The 21,405-nt window shown below is 50.6% G+C and overlaps 1 protein-coding gene across 1 annotated transcript in view; it reads left to right on the plus strand.

Moving 5' to 3' along the window:
* The window catches only part of TBC1D10A (TBC1 domain family member 10A), a 42,291-nt gene that overhangs the window by 3,635 nt on the left and 17,251 nt on the right, over positions 1-21,405 (plus strand). Inside the window, exon 2 of the mRNA XM_053280293.1 lies at positions 18,295-18,394. Within this exon, the coding sequence (XP_053136268.1) occupies positions 18,295-18,394 (100 nt within the window). The remainder of the gene's footprint in view (positions 1-18,294; positions 18,395-21,405) is intronic.

Below are 21,405 nucleotides of genomic sequence, written 5' to 3' on the forward strand. Positions count from 1 at the left end.
GAACCCAGCTGGGCAAGTAGCTCATCAGATTACTAGCCCACTAGCATATGAATATTGGCCACTTGTTGCAGATTGTTAGCTTGAAGAGGAGAGAGGGCAGGGCAGTTCTCTTCCCACTCCCAAATATTGCCCTGTTGGGTCATCTGGAGTCAGTTCTTACCACAGGCTGTTCACAAGTCTTCTGTGCCTGGCTCTGAGGAGTTTTCCTAGGTGATGGAGCCTCTGCTGCTGCTCCAGGGACCTTAATTCCAGACCTTAAGTCACCAACTGGTGACCCACAAGCATATTGGGAATGAGTCTTAAGTAGGTCACACCACCAGTTGTGGTGGTCTTTAGTTTGTAATATGCTGTCAATTGTCGAGAGAAACAGATGTTGGTGGCGGGGGCGGATAGCCGTGTTGCAGGATGGCATCTATAATGGACTGCTACTGAGCACTTTCACTTCAGCAGCCCATGAAAAAGTCCTGGCTTAGACCGCACGAGGAGAGAAGTGGCGTAAAGGCTGAGGAAGACAAGGATAAACATGTGAAATCCTGCTGAAGGCTAGAATTGAAGCGGTGTCCTAGTTTGTCCCAAAGGAACCTCCCAGTTCTACAAGCCTGCTTTAATAGCAAAAGTGAAAATGGACAGTGAGGAAGTGAAATTGTGACAAGGTTTATTTGCAGCCCCAGTGGACGGCCTCAAAACAATGTGCAAGTGGGTGGATGAAAAACAAGCGTTCCGCCAAAGGGGTGAGGCCTTGCCTGGGATAGGCTTAAAGCATGAAGCAATGAAAACAAACGCTTACTTGCTTGTCCTTTTCCTATCACCTGGAACAGAGGGAGCTGCCTTGGACCAAGTCAGGCTCTTGGTCCATCTAGCTTGGTATGTCTGTACTGACAGGCAGCAGCTCTCCAAGGTTACAGGCAGGAGCCTCTCCCAGCCCTACTTGGAGATGCTGCTAGGGATTGAACCCGGAACCTTCTGCACTGCAAGCAGGCAGATGCTTTTCCACGGAGCTATGGCCCCACCCCATAAGGAGAATATCTTACAGCGCTTACATGCATTCTCCCATCCAAAGGCAAAACAAGGCAGGCCCTACTTGGCAAAGGAGAGAATTGATCCTTGCTACCACAAGACCAGCTGCCACAGGAGATGTTCAGTGGAAGTTCTCACACTGTCTCTGACCTCTTTGGGTCCTCTGGGCAGAGAGAGAACAGGAGAGTTGTTGGGAGGGTGGGCCGTCTGGGTTCCAGAAAATGAGGGAACTCTCCACTTCCGGAGCCAGCCCCCAGTGTTGGACCAGAACCGTTAGGCTTTGCCTTGACCCCACATGGACTGAGGGGGCATCCTAGAACATGGTTGAACCCTCTCTTTGAGGAACCCCATTCAGATTCCAGGCAGCCCTCCTAAGTACAAAGCTTGAAATCTGTTTATCGGGCATAGTTGGATACTTGAATAAGGGCCAGGTAATGGGAATAAACGTGGTGCATATCGAAAGAAATATGCTGTCAGTTAGAAGTCTGAGACCAGTGTTTCTGGTGTCCCAGATAATGAATCAGAGGGATGGGTTTTTGTGGCAGAGTTCGGGGAGAACAGGGATGAATGCTTGGTACCCGCAGACACAAAACGTCAAGGTTCATGCCTGGCGTAGGGTTGTAGAGGCAAATCTAGATGGGGCAAGCACAGCTGTCTGTGGGAGGCCTTGCTTGAGCAACAAAGCAGCCAGTGCAGAGGAGGAGCAGCTGAAGTATGTAGCAGAGGAGATAAAGGCGCGCCAAGGAGAGAGCAAGTCACCACTTGGCCATTCCGCTGGTCCCAGAGCCGTCTCTCCTCGCTGCTTTGCTATAGGAATTAAGGCAAGAGTCTCCCTCATTGTGAGCCTGTTGAACAAGGAAGATCCAGTCGGGGCTGCAACCAGGAAAGCCGATTTCGGAAACTAGTTCTGTGTGGTGTATTCAAAAGACTTATAGCCTCTTCAGCAGCACAAAAAGTTCCCAAACTGGCTTAGATGGCAAAGGAGTCAAAAGGTGGTTCCTTGTTCCAAAGGGGCTCACAGTTATAAACAGATGCATATGTCACACACATACATATATAACATGAGAAATACCAAGATAGTCACTGGGAGAGATGCTATCTTGCGATGAACTGGTACAGTTTCTCTTCTGCTAAAAACGAGAGCCACCACTCTGGTGGTGCTTTGCCCAGTTAGCAAGGGTAGAGGGGTGTGTGTATGTATTTATGCCACTCACTGAAGTCTGTCTTGGAAACTTTAAGCTACCTGGGAGTAGGGGCCCCATGTGATGCAGTTCATGCCTCCTATCACTATATGACATTGTCCCTGGCAAAATGCTAAGGATGCCTCAGCCGGTGGGTGTCACAGGTGGAGAGGCAGCCCAGAAGCAGCACCATTGGCTGGAGAGCACAGCCTATCCCTGAGCTCTCACTGGGTGGGCCAAAGGAAAGGCAGGGGAAAATAGTAACTAGATTATTTTGCAGTTGTGGAAATGCTGCTGGCCCACTATTCTGAGAATGGTCACCTTTTCAAACACAGACTTGGATGGTCTCTCTGTCAGGAATGCTGTAGCAGATTCCTGCACTGAGGGGGGTTGGATTAGAAGACCCCTGAGGACCCTTCCTATTCTAAAAGCTATGATTCTAAATACATGTGTTTCTTCTTGAGTGTGAAGTGTTTCCAATTTTAACCCAGGGAAAAACTGTGCCCCAGATACCAAAAATTTGGGAAATACAGGGAAACAAAATTTGCATCAAGGCAACTGTTATCCAAAGTGGGCATCTGTGGATCTTTTTCAGTGTAAATATTTGCAAAAAGTTCTCTCTAGAACCAAAAACAATGTCAATCACAACTTCTCATGCTAGAGATATAGAATGAGTTCTAATGACCTGCTTTATCTTGGAGTGTGAGAATGACTTTAAAACTTAACTAAAAAGAAGAAAACAGTTGCAAGAATAAAATTTCTCCCATCCTTAATCTTTACTGATAAATGGTTTATGAAGTTTCATGTTAACTTCTGAAATGCCTTTAAAGCATTTATCAAATAGTCCACATGGTCAGAGTGTCTCAGCAGCAGCCATCAGGGTCAGAAAACAGTTCCCTTCTGTGATTCTTTGGCAGTTATTGGAGTTTGATTAGAGGTTATGCATTTTCCCTGTATGGTGCTATTTCATTCCTGAGGATTTCTAGGCTGCTGGTATAAAGGTTACAAGTGGAACTGCCAACTTTGGTGGGGCGGAAGGTACTGAAACTAACATTAAGTCAAACAGTTACTTGTGTGCAGCTGTTAACTCTTGAAATGTTTTATGTGGGTAGATGGGTTAAGTTTATCATGGTGCACAGAAATAAAACCACCCACCCACTCTCTTCCAATGGACCACAGCTCCCTTTCCTGATGGCATTTCTTACATGCCATGGGCAAGTGGCTATTTACACCTGTGAGCTCCACGACAGCCCCGCTTTTGACTAATTCTAGTTACGTGGTCTGGCCTGTGGCAACACACTACACAGTTATGAAGACATGCTCAGAGGCATTCTTGATTTTTGTTTCATCCAGAACTTGAGCCATGGCATTAAAAACCAGGTTTGGAGGGAGTGAAATTGGCCCCAATTAAATCCCTGGCTGCTCTGACTTTCTAACTATATGTATATATGTATGTATTTGATTTCTATACTCCCCTTCCAAAAATGACACAGAGAAATAATCAATAAAAACTAGCTGACCATGTGTGGAGCGTCTGTGCCCCTAAGTCTCCCTGACTCTCCCCCCCCCCCGCCACTTCAACCCCTTCTCCCTGACTCTTCCCCTGGATGTCTCTGACACCTGCCCAGCCCACTTCTCCACCCCCTCTCCGCCTTCAGTTTCTGGCCGGCTTTCAAGCCGGCCCCGTCTCCTCCTCCTCTTCCTGGCGGCCCAGCCGCCTCCTCACCCTGGTGGCAGGGTCGGGTCCGCCTCCTCCGTCCTGCTGCCTGTCTCCTCAGGCCGGCGGGGCTTCAGCCACCAGCCGAAGTCAGGAGCTCTCACGAGTCACTCTCGTGAGAGGTTGCCACACATCCCCACGCATTCAAGACTGGCCCGTCTTGGAAAATTAATTATATAGATAAGATGGCTCCCTGTCCCCAAAGGGCTCACAGTCTAAAAAGGAACATAAGATAGACACCAGCAACTGTCACCGGAGGTCCTGTGCTGGGGATGGAGAGGGCCACTTACTCTATATGCATATCTGTGTATAGCACAATTCTGCAATTTTGTTTCGCGAACCTGGAACTTCGCTTTGATTTAACTGCTTTAAAAAGAGCAAGTTGGTCGCCTAGAGCTACACATCTTTGACCCTCTCTAGCTGTGAGCAGATTCCAGCTCCCTCAGCCGCAGTGGCCAGGAGTCGGGGATGGTGGCAGCTGCAGTCGAACAGCCGCTGGAGGGCCAAGGTTGGTCAGCCCCTGCTGGGAATATAAGGCAATGTTGTGAAATCGTAAAAGCCAGTGGAGTTGACTAAGATGTTCTGTAGGCAGAGGGTGGGGTGCTCCCGTCCATTACTAGCTCCAGGGTGGGTCACGCAAACGAGTAAAAACGGTAGAAGTCTGGACAGTGCGAAACCAGGGGTTGCAAATGGGTTTGAACTGCATAACTTGCGCAGATTGCATTTAGTTTCCTTGTAGAACTTTGGTTGCTCTAGTGCAGAACTCGTTGTGTTTTCTTAGCCCGGCCTGTAACATCCTGTCAAGGCGCTTGTTCTCTCTTCCCGAGAACCCGGCCCTCAGCTGTACTTGGAATACTGTTTTAGTCCCAATATCTTGTTTCCAGGAAAGACCATGACAAAGGGGACAAGGAAAACAAAGGCTAGGGGAAAAACAAATGCAGCCACGGGAGAAGCTAAATACATCCTGCTTGGATAGGTGCCTGGGGCCAGTAGTGGAAGTCCTTATCAGCAGGGTAGTTGAACAGGAGCGTGACTTAGCAGCTTTGAGTGGTGCATGGAGGCATCCGTAATGCATGGCTCTTGGGCCATGCTTGGCAAAATTCCAGGAAGGAAAGTCCCTGAAAAACCGGGACAGCTTAGTGAATTCATTTCCCACCCTTCTTCCACCATGTGGCTTGCCCATGTGGCAGAACTGAAGTTCCCAGGTGGTCTCCCACCCAGACATTGGCCCGACTCAGATCTGCTTAGCTTCAGCATGTTTGCTGCATCAGGTGCCTTCACACCAGTGTTCCCTCTAACAGGGATTCCCAGAGGTGGTTGACTACAACTCCCATAATCCCCAAGCAAAAGCCATTGCAGCTTGGGATTCTGGGAGTTGTAGTCAACCACCTCTGGGAATCCCTGTGAGAGGGAACGTTGCTTCAGACCATGCCTCATGCCCGTGATTTTCCCTCCCCACCCCTCCTAAGCAATGCTCTGTGCTAGCCTTGCCTGAATTCTGCAGAATGTAAAGGAGACAAATTAAGCAATATCCTCTCAGTGGAAGTGCTGCCTTCAGAAGAAACCAGACCAATCACATGCAACAAAAAGTTACAAATTATCTTGGGCTGTTCTGTGCTCTCTGCTTCTCCAAGAGAAGCCTCCTTGTGAGGAAAGTCTACTGAAGTGTTCTGGTGTGTAAGCTGAGCGTAGGGGAGCAGACAAGTACTCAGTTCTGGTCTTTAAAGCAGCATTTGTTCTCAAAAAAAGAAGGTAGTTTGCCCTTGGGTGCCTCGCCCTCTCTTGTGTGGATCTCTCTCTTGCCAGCCATCTGCAAAAACTCTGATTTCTCTTTTGGGCTGACCACATTACAACCGCCAAGTTGTTTTTTTCCACCCAGGCAGATGGGAGCATCTGCCGCAGCTAGTAGCCACCAGCTTTCGTTGCTTCTTTTTAGGCAAGCCATTTCTAGTTGTTCAAGAACCTGGGGGGGCGGGGGAGTTCTCGTGTGACCATTAGAAGTGCTAACATGAGTCACACAGACCTTAAAGGTAGACTCTAAAGCGCTGAGAAACTGTGCCCCACTTATTTAGCAGATTGCTTGATTGATCTTGGTAGAGAGTAGAATCTGCTTCATGCGAAACCTGCAGGTCATACATGGATTGTGAATATCTGTATGCAAAGGGTACAAAGCTTAGTTCTGAGAGTGAGGCAGGTGCTTTCAGGGTAGAGTAGCACCTCTGTTCCTCAATACTCTGCCCACAGGGTTCAGGGCCCGTTTCTCGGTAGCTGTCCCTGGAATTGCTACCTGGGGGCATATGCTTTAGCAACCCTTGGGTAACTTCTTGTCATGTAAGCATGTCTTTAAATTGGATTAATTAGCAGCTCATCCCCTATTTTGGAAAGTAGGGCCCAAAGCAAGGCCTGCTGTCATCAAATCTGCTTTTTTTTTAAAAAAAGCCCTGCAAGGGTTGGGAAGTGGGTTTTTGAAATTGGGTCAAAACGAGGCATGGAAAAGAGAGGCCTTGTTGTGACCTAATTTTTAAAAACCCTACTTCTCTCCCTGCCCCACCTCCCAATCGTTACTATGCTTTCCTTTTTTAAAAGAGCAGATTTATGGAGTGTTTAAATACCATCTGGCAATTTAATGCAGAACTGGGGGGTGGGGCGGGGGAACTGGGATGTTGTTGCTCAAGTGGTTAGCCGTGAGGGACGCCTTGGAGCAGAACTGGATTTCTAACCACTAGCTGCTTTCTTCCTATGATGTAATCACAGTAAATAGCCACCTCCTTTTTTAAAATACTGCCAATTCAGTGACCCAAGGCAGTACTCGAGAAACACAGCAAAGATTAGTATATAAAACCAAGTTATAATCGATTGCTGTGCTTGGTATGCAACTAGTGGACTATAGAGGCACAACTCCTGCTCTGTGCTCACCACCTTCATTGTAGGCCCCAAAAAGTATGGCTAGAACCGAAAGGGCCAACAGGAACCCTGAGTCTCGGACAGAAAGAACTGCAGGCCTCGGAAAAGAGGCTGTTGGAAGAAGAAGCAGTTGCAAGGAGAGAAGGCTTTAGTCAAAGCCATTGCAGGTCCAAAAATCCCCTTGTTGGGGATGTTGGCACAAACCTGAAGGTGTTTTGGGATGAGGCAGGAACTCTGAAGGGAGAAATTATTGTATAGTTTTGCAGGAAGCCACTTACAACTGTTTGGAGGCAGTGGGTGTCTCTCGTGCCCCCCTCTCCCCAGGTTTATGGGGTGTCTACAGTTGGCCATGGCAATCATAGTGTCACTCAGAGGCATTCTGGGAAGGAAAATGGTGGCTGGGTAGGGTGAGAGGAGTCTGTTTCTTAGGCTAGCCCAAGAAATTCCTGAAACTGACCCCCAGTTTTTGCTGCCTGAGAATATAGTAGGGAAAATGAAGTGTATGCTTATATTTACTACATTTATATCCTGCTCTTCCTCCAATGAGTCCAGAGTGGTGTACATGGTTCTATTTATCCTTGTGAGGAAAGTTAGATGGAGAGAAGTGACTGTTCCAGAGTCACCCAGTGAGTTGAACTCAGGTCTTCCCAGTCCTAGTCCAACACTCTAACCACTGCACCATGCTGGCTTAGTGTGTGTTAGGTCAAGACTATGCTGTAATAAAAAGGGGGGAATGGTGGGGCTCTGCAGGGTGCTTTAGGAAGATATTCCCCTTACGGGATGGATGCTCTGGGAAGAGCATCCAGGTTCCAAATTCCCTCTTCTGCATATCCAAGACAGGGCTGGGAGAGATTCCTGCCTGCAGCCTTGACGAAGCCTCTGCCTGTCTGTGTAGAGCGCAAGATGTACCTATCTATGGTCTGACTCAGTATATGGCAGCTTCCTATATTCCTAAGGTAGATGCCAACATCCTGTTCTTGGATGCCTGTCATTGGGCTTGAGGGCCTAGACAGGTACAATTCTAGTTGGGAATTACTTCTTGGCCTTCTGGCAAAGATCACATGTAGGTATGATTCTGGCTTAGGGCATGAGCGTTCTTAAGCTCACAACTTGGATAAGCCCTGCCAATAATGTGGCCCTACCTTTAAGTCTGGTGAAGGCAGAGGTCATGTAGTGCCTTTGTGTGAAGTTTGGGAGGGGGCATATTTGAGTGGCAGAGCATGTTCTCTCTGTGCAGAACGTCCCAATCTTGGCTCCTGGCATCTCCAGTTCAAAGAATCTTTGGCTGTGGACCTGGGAAATGCTCTGTCTGAGATCTTGGAGAGTTACTGCCGGACAGAATCGACAGTATGGGGCTGGTTGAATCAAAGGTCAGACTCGTGTGTTCACCAGGCTGGAAAATACTTTGCATTTCTTGGCATCGCCATTAGTATGTTTTGTCATCTGGAATTTTTCCCAGTCCTGAAAAGGGGGTTGGTGGGGAGGGTGAGCGTGAGAACAGGGCATTGCTTCTAAGTTGGATTGGGTATTGGACAACTCAAAATTTGATCTGTTGATGGTTGAATATTGTGCATTTTAAAAATCCTTGGCTTATTAGAACAATAAGCAAGAGAGACCTTGATCTTCAGCAGGCTTAAATCTTAATATTTATTAGACTAAGATTCTAAATTGATACTGTCGTCAGGATAGCATGCATATGAGATTTGGGGCTTAAGTCATCTTTCTATTTGGCTGTTACCTGGGAATTTAGCATCCAAAATATTCGAAGTTACAATACTTAAAATAATGAAACTGGACAAAGCAGCTGCCAAAAGCAGAGTCCATTTAACCCCTCCAAAGCGCATGGACAGAGCATGCCTCTTCTCTCCCTCACCCATCAGTGCTTGATGGCATAGTGAAACTTGAGCTGGCATGGCTTGGCAGTAAAGGATGAGGAATCAATCCATCGGTTTGTTTGTCTGGCCGTAGCCATAACAAAAATAATTGGTTCAAACACTGGGTAGTTAAAACAACCATGTGTAAAAATCATGGAACACTCACAAATGCAAAGACCGGCGCAGAATAATGTAGAACAATTTCAGATTGTATTGGCTTGCCGTGAACTTTGATGGCGGAAATGAAAAATGGCTGCAGGTGAGCCTTGAAAACTGGGAAGGCAGGGACATGAGAAGCTGACTTATCCTGAGTCAGGTCCGCCTAGCTCAGTTTTGTCTACACTGACTGGAAGCCTCACTCCAAGGTTTCTAGCAGGAGCCTTTCCCAGCCCTACCTGGAGATGCTGCCAGGAGTTGAGCCTGGGACCTTCTGCATGCGTGCAGATGCTCTGCCACTGACCTGTGGCCCCAGCCCCTAAAGGGGTTCTCTTACAGGCCCCTGGCAGCTTTTGCCACCTGGGATGGCCTTCTGGCCAGCAGGAACATGTAGGCACCCACCAAGCAATGTGGGCTACAGGAGGAATGGGTGGCGTTGGAGCCCGAGAGTCGAGCCTAGTGGGGGATGAGTCTCGTGGTGCGATGGCTGTAGCTGACTAAAGCTCCAGGAACTTGCTGTCCTGTTTCCCTAAGTGATGCCAATTTGGGTCTTCTGCAGAACTGGTTTTTCCCTTTACGGGCATGGGTTTTCTGCATGTTTGGCTTGAGTGTTGTCAGGGAAGCAGCTGTATCTCACTCCCTCCAGTGCCTCCTTCCTGTAGGAGGAACAGCCAAGTGCTGGAAACATCTGTAGCTGTTGTGAGAACAAGGGGGGCGGTGTCACACTGGTAGTATAGATGTGTCTCTTGCAGCTTGCTCGCAAATTCTGGAGGCAGTGTTTGGCAACCGCTTTTTTTTTTTTTTAACCGAATACTGGCTACCTGGAACTCTTACCTGAATATAAACAGCTGCAGTTGCTCTGGTGTTTAGAAGTGACTGCTTCACTACCGCCCAGGCAGGGAGTGGGGAGAGACGTGGTTCAGGTTCACCCTTCCATTTGCCCTGGCAAGTGTCCCTCTGCCCTCCAGTGAGCATGATGAGAGGAGCCCCTGCCCTCCTCTCTCTGCTTTGGAGCTGGGGAAGAGATCAGAGGAGAGGAGAGCTGGTCTGGTGGTACGAAAACAAATGTGTGAGTGCAATAACACATGGGAGCTCCCCTCTTCCCCTCCCCTGTTTGCTCTTCTCCCCCCCCCCCCTTGGGGTGTGGTGCATGAATATGTCTTGGGAAGGGCCTCTCTCTTCTTGAGCCCCCTCTGTCATTTAAGATTCTTTGGTCAGGCTTGGCTCCATGCTCCTTTGCCGAAAGCTAGGATCTCCAGAACAGGACCTTGGCAGTTATTGCTTCCAAGATCAGGGCACTTCAACTTTTTTTTTTGGGGGGGGATACTGCTTCTAGGGATAGCTGTGTGGGGTGAGCTACTCGTCCACTGTAGTTCATGTGCAGTGAGGGAGAAGCTTCTCCATTTGCTGTTGCCTCCTGGTCTCTCCCCCACGCGGCACTCTTCTTGCCCCAAACGCACCCCTTTGGAAGGGTGAGGTCTGGGCTGGCATCCAACAGGCTGCTGCTCCAGCTATCTCCACTTCTGGTGGGACCAGGGAGCGCAGTGCTGGGTGGTCCCTGTGCTGGTGCTTCCCACATGTAGGACTTGGCAAATCCAGGGAGGCATGGTGCCTAGAAATCGAAAAGAAATAGATATTTAGCCACGCCTAGACTAGAATACTCAGAGGTGGGATGATTAAGGTTTTTATTTGTCCCAGGCAGCCCTGTTCCTGTTCTGAGTTTGCCACTTGTCAAAGGGAGGCCAAGAAGTCCATTTGCCCTCTCCCCATTCCCACAGTGTCCTTCACTAAGGCCCATAATTTTGGCAAGTGCCCATTGTCTGGCTCCTGGATCCGAAGAGAATTTGTCAAGGCCTGGCGTAGAATAATCTGCCTGGGCAAGTCACAGCTGCCTTACTGTGAAATGCCCCCGTGGAACTCTTACCATGGGTTGGCAAACATTGTTAGAGATCAGTCTCCAAAGGGATATTTGTGTCGGAGACCTTCTTTCTGATCTTCAGGGGGGGAAACACCCTCTAGGCTCATTTTGTTCTGCCAGACTGCATGGTAAACCATTGGCGCTGATTTTAGGTAGGTTTCTGGACTGCTGCAGCTGTGTGTATTATAGCACTGTTTTGTGTTGAAGTGTGTATTTTTGTTGTGGGAAGCCTCAAGCACATGGAGTGATGAATGTTTTAAGTAAAAGCATCCTGTGGCAGCTGCTGTCCTTGCAGGTGTGCCAGACTGGAAGCACTGAGCATCTTTCTGGATTTGCTTTTGATCATTTGCTGGGGATGGCAGTGGGGCGTCTGGCATTTTTGTTTCATCTGTATCCTAGGGTTGGACAGTATGTGGGGAATTCCAAGGGCAGTGAACCTGTAGAATCTAGCAGTTTAAAAAAAGAAAGAGAAATCAACAGGTTGAAAGGCATCCTCTCATATGGCGTGGGGGGAGGCCATGGTCAACCCCTCCTGTATTCTACCAAAGACATCCACAGGGCTCTGTGTTTGCCAGGAGTCGACACCAACTCGATGGCACACTTCCCCTTTTATACAAACTGGAGCATGGGTTCCAAGAACCGTAAACAAGGCAGCTTGCGGCTGGGCAAGATGTTGGTCGTTCCTGGATCAAAGTTGCCTTGTTCGTGGCCCTTGAAACCAGTGCTCCAGTTTCTGTCAGACGTGATGGATTTCCAAGAATTTGGTCGGCTTGCTAGCTTTTAGACCCCAGTGGAACGTTGCACCCTGGACTCTGAGTTCTTGAGGAGGCCACACCCCTGTGCAAAACGCTGACTGGCTGCTGTGTGGAATGCGTGTGCTCTTGGCTGCCCCGTCCTTTAATTTTGGTCTGGTTTGGCAGCATTGCTAGTTTCCAGAGCTGCGTCTCCTTTTTGGGCAGCCGGAAAAAATGAGCCGTGCAGGTTCTGCTAGATGCAAGCATGTTTCTCCTGCGTTGTGAGGGGAGAGCAGTTTGTGTCACTCGGGTAGGCTCTCTGCTCTCAAAAGTTCTGCCTTGTCCTCGGCTGGCTGGCTGGCTGGCTGGCTCTCTCCTGGAATTGGTAATCAGCCTGGAATGGGGCCAGTAAAGCCAGGCGATATGCCTGCAGCCTATAACCTGGCGCAGAGCGTATTATTAAACCAAAGAGTTTAAAGTTCTCTGAAAGGTCAGGGAAAGCATGTTCTGGCTCAAAGAGCAGGCAGTCACATTGTGGGCTTCAGTGATTGTGGGTGCAGACATAGGGGTTTCATGTTGGCTTCAGATCTGGAGTTAAGTGGCAGGGCTGCACAATTTTTTGCCTGGCCCTGCTCACTGAGCCAAAAATGGTGGTCATAGGAAGCTGACTTGTACCGAGTCAGTCCCTTGGTCCATCTAGCTCAGTATTGTCTTCTCCAAGGTTGCAGGCAGGAGTCTCTCTCAACCCTCCCTAGAGATGCTTCCTGGGACCTTGTGCATGCAAAGCAGGTACTCTGCCACCGAGCCCTGGCCCACATGCAAACCAAGGTGAACCCCGCTTAGCAAAAGGGACAACTCATACTCGCTCCCACAAGACTGGCTCTCCACCCCAAGGTCCACTCACCTCCCTTTTCCTGCTCAAAAGGAGACATGGTGCATGCCTGTTTGGCTGCTGCTTAGCTCAGGCACTCCAGGCACAGCAACCAAGCAGCAGCTAAGCGCCCGGATATAGGCTGGGCATGATGGGAGTTGTAGTCCAGCCTTCTGAGAACCCCTGCTTTAGAGTGGTCAAAGCATGTTATCTGAGTAATCTTTGCAGTAATGCTCATGCTACAGAGACGGGGGCTTGGGTGCGTGCATGTGCGCACTGCGGCTGGGAGAAGAATAGCTGGCCTGAAGCCACGCAAAGCACTCAGGGCACAAGCCGGCTCGGGAGAGGGGACTGCCTGACTCACAGCCTGGCCTCGTAGGTGCCTATAAACCTGGATTGTAGCTAGTCAAACCCATCATCAAAGGCAGGGAGAACGGCTCCGGCCACAGAGAACATTTGAAGCCCGGGACTCGACCTTGGCATAGCTGGGATAGGCCAACTGCAGTGGCACTGGAAGGAAGGCACCCAGGAGACCAGGTTGGGGTTGAGAGCAGGCCTGTGTGCTTGCTTGCTTGCTTCCTCCTGGGGCAGCTCAGTGGCATTTTGCATTACGGCTTTTTTCCACCCTGCCCCGGTGTGCAAACAAAGGGCCCTTGTCCAGCAACCCCTCAGCTCCTGACAAACTGTCTTGCCTGTTCCTGGAGGTACACAGCCAGGACCTGTTCAGCCGGCACTGGGAGCCTCAAGCAGTTGGTCCCCTTCCAAAAGGGTAACTGGGGCCTTGGCTTAAAGTTCCCCAACGCTTTCCCCCCACTGAGCAGGCTTCACAGCCTCAGTCAAGGGATTCGGGGCAGATGTGCGGGAAAACCCTGGCTCAGCTAGCACTGAGAAGGCAGCAGACAGAGTCGGGAGCCCAGCCCTGTTTGCTGAGCAGTGGGAGCGGATAATCTGAAAACCTTTAGAACCCTTTGTTAAAAAAAATGTTGGGGTAATATATGAAGGATTCACATGGAACTTGGGTTCCTAGATCCCTTTATTTGTGGGGTGGTTTTTAAAAATTATGTTGCACCAAAAAAAAAAAAAAAATTCACTTACCACCACCACCATTTATATACCACTGTTCTACAAAGTTCACAAAGCAGTTTACACAAGGGGAAGAAGAAGCTGGTTCCCTATCCCCAAAAGAGCAATCGCCATCTAAAAAGAAGCACAAGACAGACTCCACCAGCAGCAGCCACTGGAGGGATGCTGTGCTGGGGAGGGAGAGGGAGAACTGCTCTCCCCCTGCTTAATATAAAGAGAGCCGCCACTTGAAAGGTGCCTCTCTGCCAGGTTAGCAGGGGTAAACAGAAGGCAATTCTGGGAGCATCTGGAGGGTTGTTATCTGAGTCCTTCTCCAGGATGCATACACCCCACACCGGCAACTGACTTCTAATGGTGGCTGTGTCTCGAATTGGATGAGGGCTGCTGGGCCTGCAACCCTGGCACTGCTGGGCCCTTCCAGCACCTCCTCTCCTGCGTGGAGTGCAGTGGAAGCTTTGGCAGAGTCACTCCTCCTCCTCTTCCTCCTCCTCCTCCTCCGACTCACTTCCACGTGTGGGCTGAGACAGGGAGTGGCCCAGAGGGGCACTGTGGAGTAGCTTCTGCGGCTGTTGACCTTCTGCGATCCCAGCAGAGAGGCTCTGCCCAGGCTTCTGTTCCAGCACTGAAGGCAACCTCATGGGTTCAGATGCACTGGTGCTTCGTGCACTGTGTGCTGGGAGAGCAGATGAACAGGCCTGTGCAAACATTCAGCCCCGAGTAGCTGAAGCCAAATAATCCACACAACCCTACTGGCACCATGCAAAGGGCTCTGGGGAAAGAGACGCCACTCTTCGTGCACCTTCCACCGAGGTGCTGGCATTCAGCAAGGCTCTGTGCTCTTCAAGGGACCATGGAAACTGGCTGGCTGGCCTATACGGAGTCAGACCCTTGGCCCGCCGAGCTCAGTCTTATCTGCACTGACTGGCAGTGGCTTCTCCAAGGTTTCAGGCAGGAGTCTGTCCCAGCCCTACCTGGAGATGTTGCTAGGGATTGAAGGTGGACTTCCTGCCTGCAAAGCAGATGCTCCAGCCCTGCCATGGCCCCATCCAAAGGCAGGAGGGCCCCGAGAGAACAGTGCTTGTTCTTGAAGGGTTCGAGAAGGAACTTGAGAGCGCACCATCTGCCTGTTGAGTGCCTGGAGTGTCATGACCCAGCTGGGCTTGATGGCAGCAGATGCTCATCCATGCTCTGACCAGGCACTACGTCTGCCAAGGGTGCATACTGTTCTTATAGGCAGGGCAGAGCTGCTTCCTCTTACCAGCAGGCATGCAGAATAGGATTGCAATTGGAGCTGTGCAATGGAAGGATCTCTGGTTCTGGGGAGATCTGCGTTGGCTATTCATCTTCAGAAGGTTTAGATAGACCCAAGAACTGGGCTGCTGCTGACTTCTCTGTAATGCAGAAGAAGCTGGGGGAAGATCTCAAGTGAAGCATCTGTGGGGCAGGGACCCCTTCCAACCTCCATCCCCTCACCCTCCACCATTGCTTCTTTCCAGCTGCCTGTCCTCTTGTGTTTTTCCATGACTGGAAGTAACCCCTGCTGGGTGGAATAGCATGGGCAGGGGAAGGACTGGGTTTCCCCTCACCTCTGCATTGGCGGGACCCCCTGTCACATGTCCTTGCAACCTTAGAAAAGGTGCTTTGGGCCACAGGACCCGATGAGGGTCAGGTTGTGTTGCTGGCCATGCCTACAACACCCAGCTGTTGCCAAAGTACTTGTGTTGCAGTTGCCCATGTATGCTGGGCAACATTGAAAGAAGGGTCCTGTGTGTGAAATCGGGGGTCTTTTGCCCTGCCGTTGGGTCTCCCTGGGGTACGGAGTTGCTTTCTCCAACTTAAAGGAAGCCTGTGAATTCTGATGATTTCCTCTTTTGGCCATCCTATGGGTTGTTTCTTGGATCAGGTTGGTGTTTGTGCTGCCATCCACTCCCTCCTGCTGCTGCTCAGCATTTTGAGAGGCTGGAAGGGGAGGAAGTGGACTGTGGCCTTGGTTTTTTTTTTTTTTTCCAGCACTAGCAAGTTCATAAATATACATACCTGGCAGAGAAAAGGGGACTGACTTGCCAAGCGTTCAAGCAGGCGTGTTTGTTTGGTCGGTCTGTTTCCTTTTTTCTTTTCTTTTTTAAAGGCCTCCTGATCTCCACAGCTTAATTCCTGAAAAGTTAGCCCCAAGTCAGGCCTGGACAACTATTCTTTGGAACTAGGAGCCAGACTGTGGACACTTGACAAAGTTGCTGGACTTGGTCATAGACATTGGGAAGGGGAAAGGCAAACTGGCTTCTCTTTGTCCCTTTACAAGTACCATATTTACCCCAAAGAAAGAGGACTCTGAATTTAAGATGAACCCTGGCCCCCACATATTTAACAGGAAAGAACTGGGTGGAAACCTCATTTTGGTTTCAGGTGAATACGGTGACAGAATAGAAACAGGCCTGCTGGGGCAAATAGAATTATTTCATGAAATATTTATCTCTGAATTTCCTAGTTGAGTTGCCACAAATAAATTTCTAAGTGCCATGGCTCCCCGGCGCCTGGGATTTGTCAGGCCTGCCCTAAGTTGCCTTTCAAACGGTGTAAACTGGTTGTGCTTGCTGAACTGGGGAGTTGCTTAGCGGGAGCCTGCTTCAGGCCTGCCCTGGCTTTGTCTGCTTGTGTCGGGAAGGGGAAGCACAGCGTGGGTGGGACTTGGCAGTGGAACGGAGTGGAGCTCCAGTGAATCTCGGTGTGCAGCACAGTGTCGGAACAGCAAGGCTTGAGGTCAAGTGGGGCAGGCAGAAGCTCTGAGCTAAGGAATTGCTCAGATTTCACACTTGTTTGCCTTCTAGGCTGATACTGGTTTTCTACCAGTTTAAGATGCCTGTTCCCCCCCACCCCAAAGAATCCTGGGAATTGTCATTTGGTGAGAATTCTTCAATTTCCTAGCTGCTTTCTCCCCTGAAGCTAAAATTCCCAGAGTTTCCTGTGCAGAAGTAAGTAGTACTAGTAAGTCAGTATATGCCAGGGTGGCTATGCCCTCAGTATTTAGCAGAAAGTGGCAGCTTCATTCACAGCTTGACAGCTTTGGCGTATTGGCCGAGAGAGTGACTCACAGGATCCGTTAGTAGAGGGAACTTTACATGTGATGGCAGAGGAGGCATCCGAAGATGGTCTGAAAGTAATTCCTATAGAAGTCTGATGCAGCCACTGCCTGCTGTTCTGGGAATCCCACTGGAAGAGCTGTTGCTGGGGATTTCCTGCCCTGCTTGTGGGTTTCCTGGAGGCATCTGGCGAGTTGCTGATGGCAACGGGATGCTGGCCTGGATGGACAACACCAACCTGATCCAGTAGGACTGGTGCACCCATCCACAAAATACTTTACCTGCTGCATTTTTAAATTTTTAAACTGCTTTTCAGATAGGAACTTGCCAAGTAGTGTTAAAACAAGCACAGTAAAACAAAACAAAAACCCACAGGAAGTTGCCTTATGCCAGGGATTGAACCGGGGACCATCTGCATACAAAGCAGATGATCTACCACTGATCAATGGCCCCATCCTCTAAGAGAAATACCTTACAACATCCCCCCACCCCCCCAAAAAACTGGTGTTACATAGGATCATAGGGAGTTGCCTTAGAGTTTGGCCCTTGGTCTCTCTAGCTCAGTATTGTCTACACTGACTGGCAGCAGTTCTCCAAGGTTCCCGGCAGGGATCTTTCCCAGCCCTACCTGGAGATGCTGCCAGGGACTCTGAAACAAAGACTGACAACATTCTAAAAGGCCTGGGTGATTCAAAATAGCCAAACTGGCCACAGGCAAGCTCCCGCAGACACCTCCGTGACACCGCAAGAGAGGAGGCTCTGTCATGGGTCACCCTAGCCCACCTTCCTTAAGGTGACTTCTCAGGTGGCTGAACTTGTCCCTCTAAGGAGCTGGCCGCAGCCGCTTGGCATCACTTAACTAGGTAGCCCTCCAGGGCCTTGTTGGTTATTGGACGTAACCGGACAGATCACTCCACCAGTTAAGAACGGTGGTGGCACTGACTTAACCTCCTTCCATTCGGTCTGTGCTGTGGGGATGGTGATTTTGCTGCACCACCTTCTGCCTTGGCTATGGTTGGGTCACTTCTTCATTGCACCTAATGAAGCTGCGGCAGAATTCCTCACAACTGGCAGTCTCTGCTGAGAGCATCTCTTGGAGTCACTGCTCTGAGTTTCATTTCTCTCCTTCCAGTCTTGCTCTGAAAGCAAACCTTGGCAGATGCAATATTGACTTGTGGATTCAGAAAGGTCTCTCCCGTAAGGGAAGCTCAGGAAACACTGTCCCAGCCTCTCGTATGTTGCATTGAGGGCTCTCTGTGTGTGTGTGTGTGTGTGTGTGTGTGTGTGTGTGTGTGTGTGTGTGTACGCACCATCTCCTTCCTTCGTACCCTGGTGTCTCTTGGCTGAAACCACACACCAGAACTACTGGGTACTGGTCAATTCAGTGTTTAGGGATGGGAGGCAAGAGCAATCTGCCTGGCTGTTACTCTCTGAGATCTGCTGTTGCCACCTGCCTAAGGCAAAGCAGAAAAGAGTCCAGACTTTCTCTGGAGCAATGCAGGGAGTCCCAACAGGCGGTCCTAGTACCCCTTGGGGTACTTGAAGGTCTTCCTCTGTGTCCTCACACTGCATTCGTGTACGCACGCACACGAACACACACACAATCTCTATAGGGTACACAAGCTGAAGATCTGTAATAGGAGTATGTACGTGTATTTAAAAAAAAAAAAAAAGCTGGTGACCGCTGTGATAGAGGATCAGCCTGTCCAGTCTGGTGAGTTGACCTATTGCCTCTCTTTTTTCCTCCCCCCCCCACCCCCAGGCTGGAGGAGGTGCCTCTGGAGGTGCTGAGGCAGAGGGAATCCAAGTGGCTGGATATGCTCAACAACTGGGACAAGTGGATGGCCAAGAAGCACAAGAAGGTGAGCTGCCAGTCAAGTGCCTGGCCGATGTTGTTGCTGCCGCCTCCCCCCCCTTTCCCTCTGCTGTGGGAACAGTGAGTGGGTGCAGAGTGCACGGATGTCGTGGCCGTCTCCAGGGCCGCCTTGACCCCTTCCCTGCGCAATACTGGCATGCTTCACCTTTGCTCCTTGTCGCCTGCTGCCCTGCGGTGTGGGAGCTGGACGGCAGGCCAAGTGGTCGAGGGCAGCGACCTTTCTTGAGCTTCGTGGGGCTCGAGTAGCCGATGTGCTGAAAGAGTTCTAGTCCGTCTCAGGGACTTTGAAGTAAGCCCCACTCTGCGCTGAGTCTCTTCTGCATACGGCCCTCAAACAATCGCCCCTCTGCCTCTCGTGCTTCTGCTCCTCTTTCCAAGAGCAGCCCAGGCAGTCAGACAGGCCAGGCAACCTTGGCGGCTCCTCTCTGCCGCAGCCTTTCTGCTGCAAAACGCCTCCCCAGGATGTGGGCTTGGGGCTCGCGCTGCACTGCCTTGCCTGCATGCTTCCACGGAGATCTTGCTTCGAATTTGTCTGGCTGCTCTGCAGACTCTACTGCAAACCGTTGTCTCTGGCGGAACCCTGGGAAAGAATCGAGGCTGCCTCTCAGCAGTGCTTGTTAGCTGGCATGAGCAAGCCTGAGATAGGCAGGCTGGCAATCCCTGGGTCTCCTTGGCTTGTCGGTACAATTGGCATGCCTCTAGATTCATGCCAGCCTCTGGTTTTGTGTGTGTACTTGTGGGAGTCTGCCATTTCTGGCAAGATCAGTGACTCGCCTCCACCCATCCAGGATTAGTCGTAGTCAAACTTGGCATTTATTTAGTGCACTTGGACCACCTTGGTAATCGTAGGTACATTGGAGTCTGCCTTTTACCGAGTCAGACCATTGGTCGATCTTGCTTAGTATTGTCTACTCTGACTATCAACAGCTCCCCAAGGTTTCAGGCAGGAAACTCTCCAAGAGGGAGATGCCAGGGAGGAACCAGAGACCTTGTACGTGCAGGGAGGCAGATTCCCTTCCACTGAGCTATGACTCCATTCCCTAGGGAGCTTTTTACAGCATTCACACATGGTCCTACATTCAAATGCAAACCAAAACAGACCCTGCTTAGCCAAGGGGACAATTCATGCTCGCTTCCACAGGCCCAGCTCTGCTCCCCAATCCTTAATACTCCTGTAAGGTAGGTCAGTATTATGCCCACTTGGAAGACCGGGTGGTGGGGGTGGGAGTGAACAACCGAGAGAATGACTTGTGAAAGATCTACTGGGTCAGTTCAGATGAAGTTCCTGATCTTCCAAGTTGAAAGTTCGGAGGGTAGGGAACTTCTTGTGGGATCCTTGCTCCCTTTCTGCGTTCAGACTCAAACTGTTTCTGTTTAGTGCAAACCCTAGTTTTCTGTTGCATCCAGCCCAGCTGGGTTTGAACTGTGAGTTGTGCTTGCCATTCTGGTTTGGAGGGCAGGCGTCCGAGGCTTGCTTGTGTAATGCCAGGCTGTGGTCAGGCATTACACGTGAATCAAGCCACGGAGTTCATGGCAGGGACTTGGTGTGTGGCTTGCTCCCTTGGAGTTGTGAGCAAGTGCAAGCCTGCTCTTGATCGAGGACAGTGGGAAGGAGGAGCTCAGCTCTTTCCCCCATATAATTTCCCCATGAAATTCCCTTTTCCCTCCCTCTCCGGAGCTGCTGTTTGCCCCCAATGTGACCAGATACCTGCGGCTAGAAAACCAAAATCCTGTAAGTGGATCGAGAAATAGATCCATTACACAAAGGCAACTCTCTAAAGCATACAAATGCTTTTCCGGGATGCAGGAGGACCATTTGGGCTCCTTGCCCTCCCTCATCAGGTTCCGCACCTTTCATCAAAACTGCCTGCTTTCCCTTCATCCTCAAGGGCTAGTAATTTGCCTTTTTGAAATAAAAAGGTATGTTGGGTTTTGTGGGAGCTATGCAAGTTTGGACCCTCAGTTCCACATTTTGCAGCACTCTTGCGCCATGTAGATTCCGCCTCCCCACCACTCCCACAAAGCCTCTTGTTTCAGTTGGGGAGGCGGAGGGAGTCAAATGGCACAGGGGTGTTTACCCTGCAAGCTGCCTTGTGGAAGGACCTTATACTCTGTCCCAACCTGTGTATTTTTTCCCTGGATTTGGTGCCTGCCGTTCTACAATAAGAAATGGCCAGACTCCATAACCCAGGTCAGTTGGGCAGCTTCCGCTGTTCCTAGACATGGATGTGTGCGAGGCACTGAAGCCTCCCCACTGGAGGTCCTGCCCGACGCCCGTGTCAGTCTCTGAGACTGCACCAGGCACTTTCCAGAGGAGCCTTCTGCTCTGAGAGGGCGATCCTGGCCGTAGGCTCTTCATTCAGGGTCTGCTGCACTTCTCCTGTCCGTCTGGGAAGCCCGTCAGCTCGGAGGCCTGCGATTTCCAAGCTCACTTTCCAGGGTGGGCCGGAACTCTCCAGGCCCCGATCATGCCGGAGGAGCCACCTCCAGCGGCTTCTGCCTCCCTCCCTGCCTCCTTCCCTGCCTGTCGAGGCTGTTCCTCCACTCCCTGGAGCGTGGCGTCCCTGGCTCCTCTCCCCCCCCCCCACCCACTAGCTGCCTTTGGTGTGAGCACAACTTGGCTTTCCCACAGGGAAAGGGGTGGAGGGAGCTGTGTCTGCCCTTGGCTTTTGCTGACGTGGACTGTGGCAGTGAGGCCCAGCCTGGCCTCGACTGCTGACGCCTCGGGCTGCCCTGAGCCTCAGAAGTGGCCTCTCTGCTCTCCCAGCCCCCTCTGGCCCCCTCCCCGTGTGCCGCTTCCGCTTGATCTTGCTCCCCCTTCCCTTCAGATCCCAGCATGTGCAGCCTCACTTCAGTGGTGCTGGATTTTCTGGTCTGAGCATCTCTTAGATACGCTGTGGGGCTTTCCCGAAGGAGACGGGTGGGTTGCTCTAAGCACCCTTCTTTTCGCTTTTGGTGTGGATTTGTTCGGGGGCCTTTGTCTCTTTCAGCTGTGCT

Source organism: Hemicordylus capensis, chromosome 15 (genome assembly GCF_027244095.1).
Source record: "Hemicordylus capensis ecotype Gifberg chromosome 15, rHemCap1.1.pri, whole genome shotgun sequence".
Lineage (NCBI taxonomy): Eukaryota > Metazoa > Chordata > Lepidosauria > Squamata > Cordylidae > Hemicordylus > Hemicordylus capensis.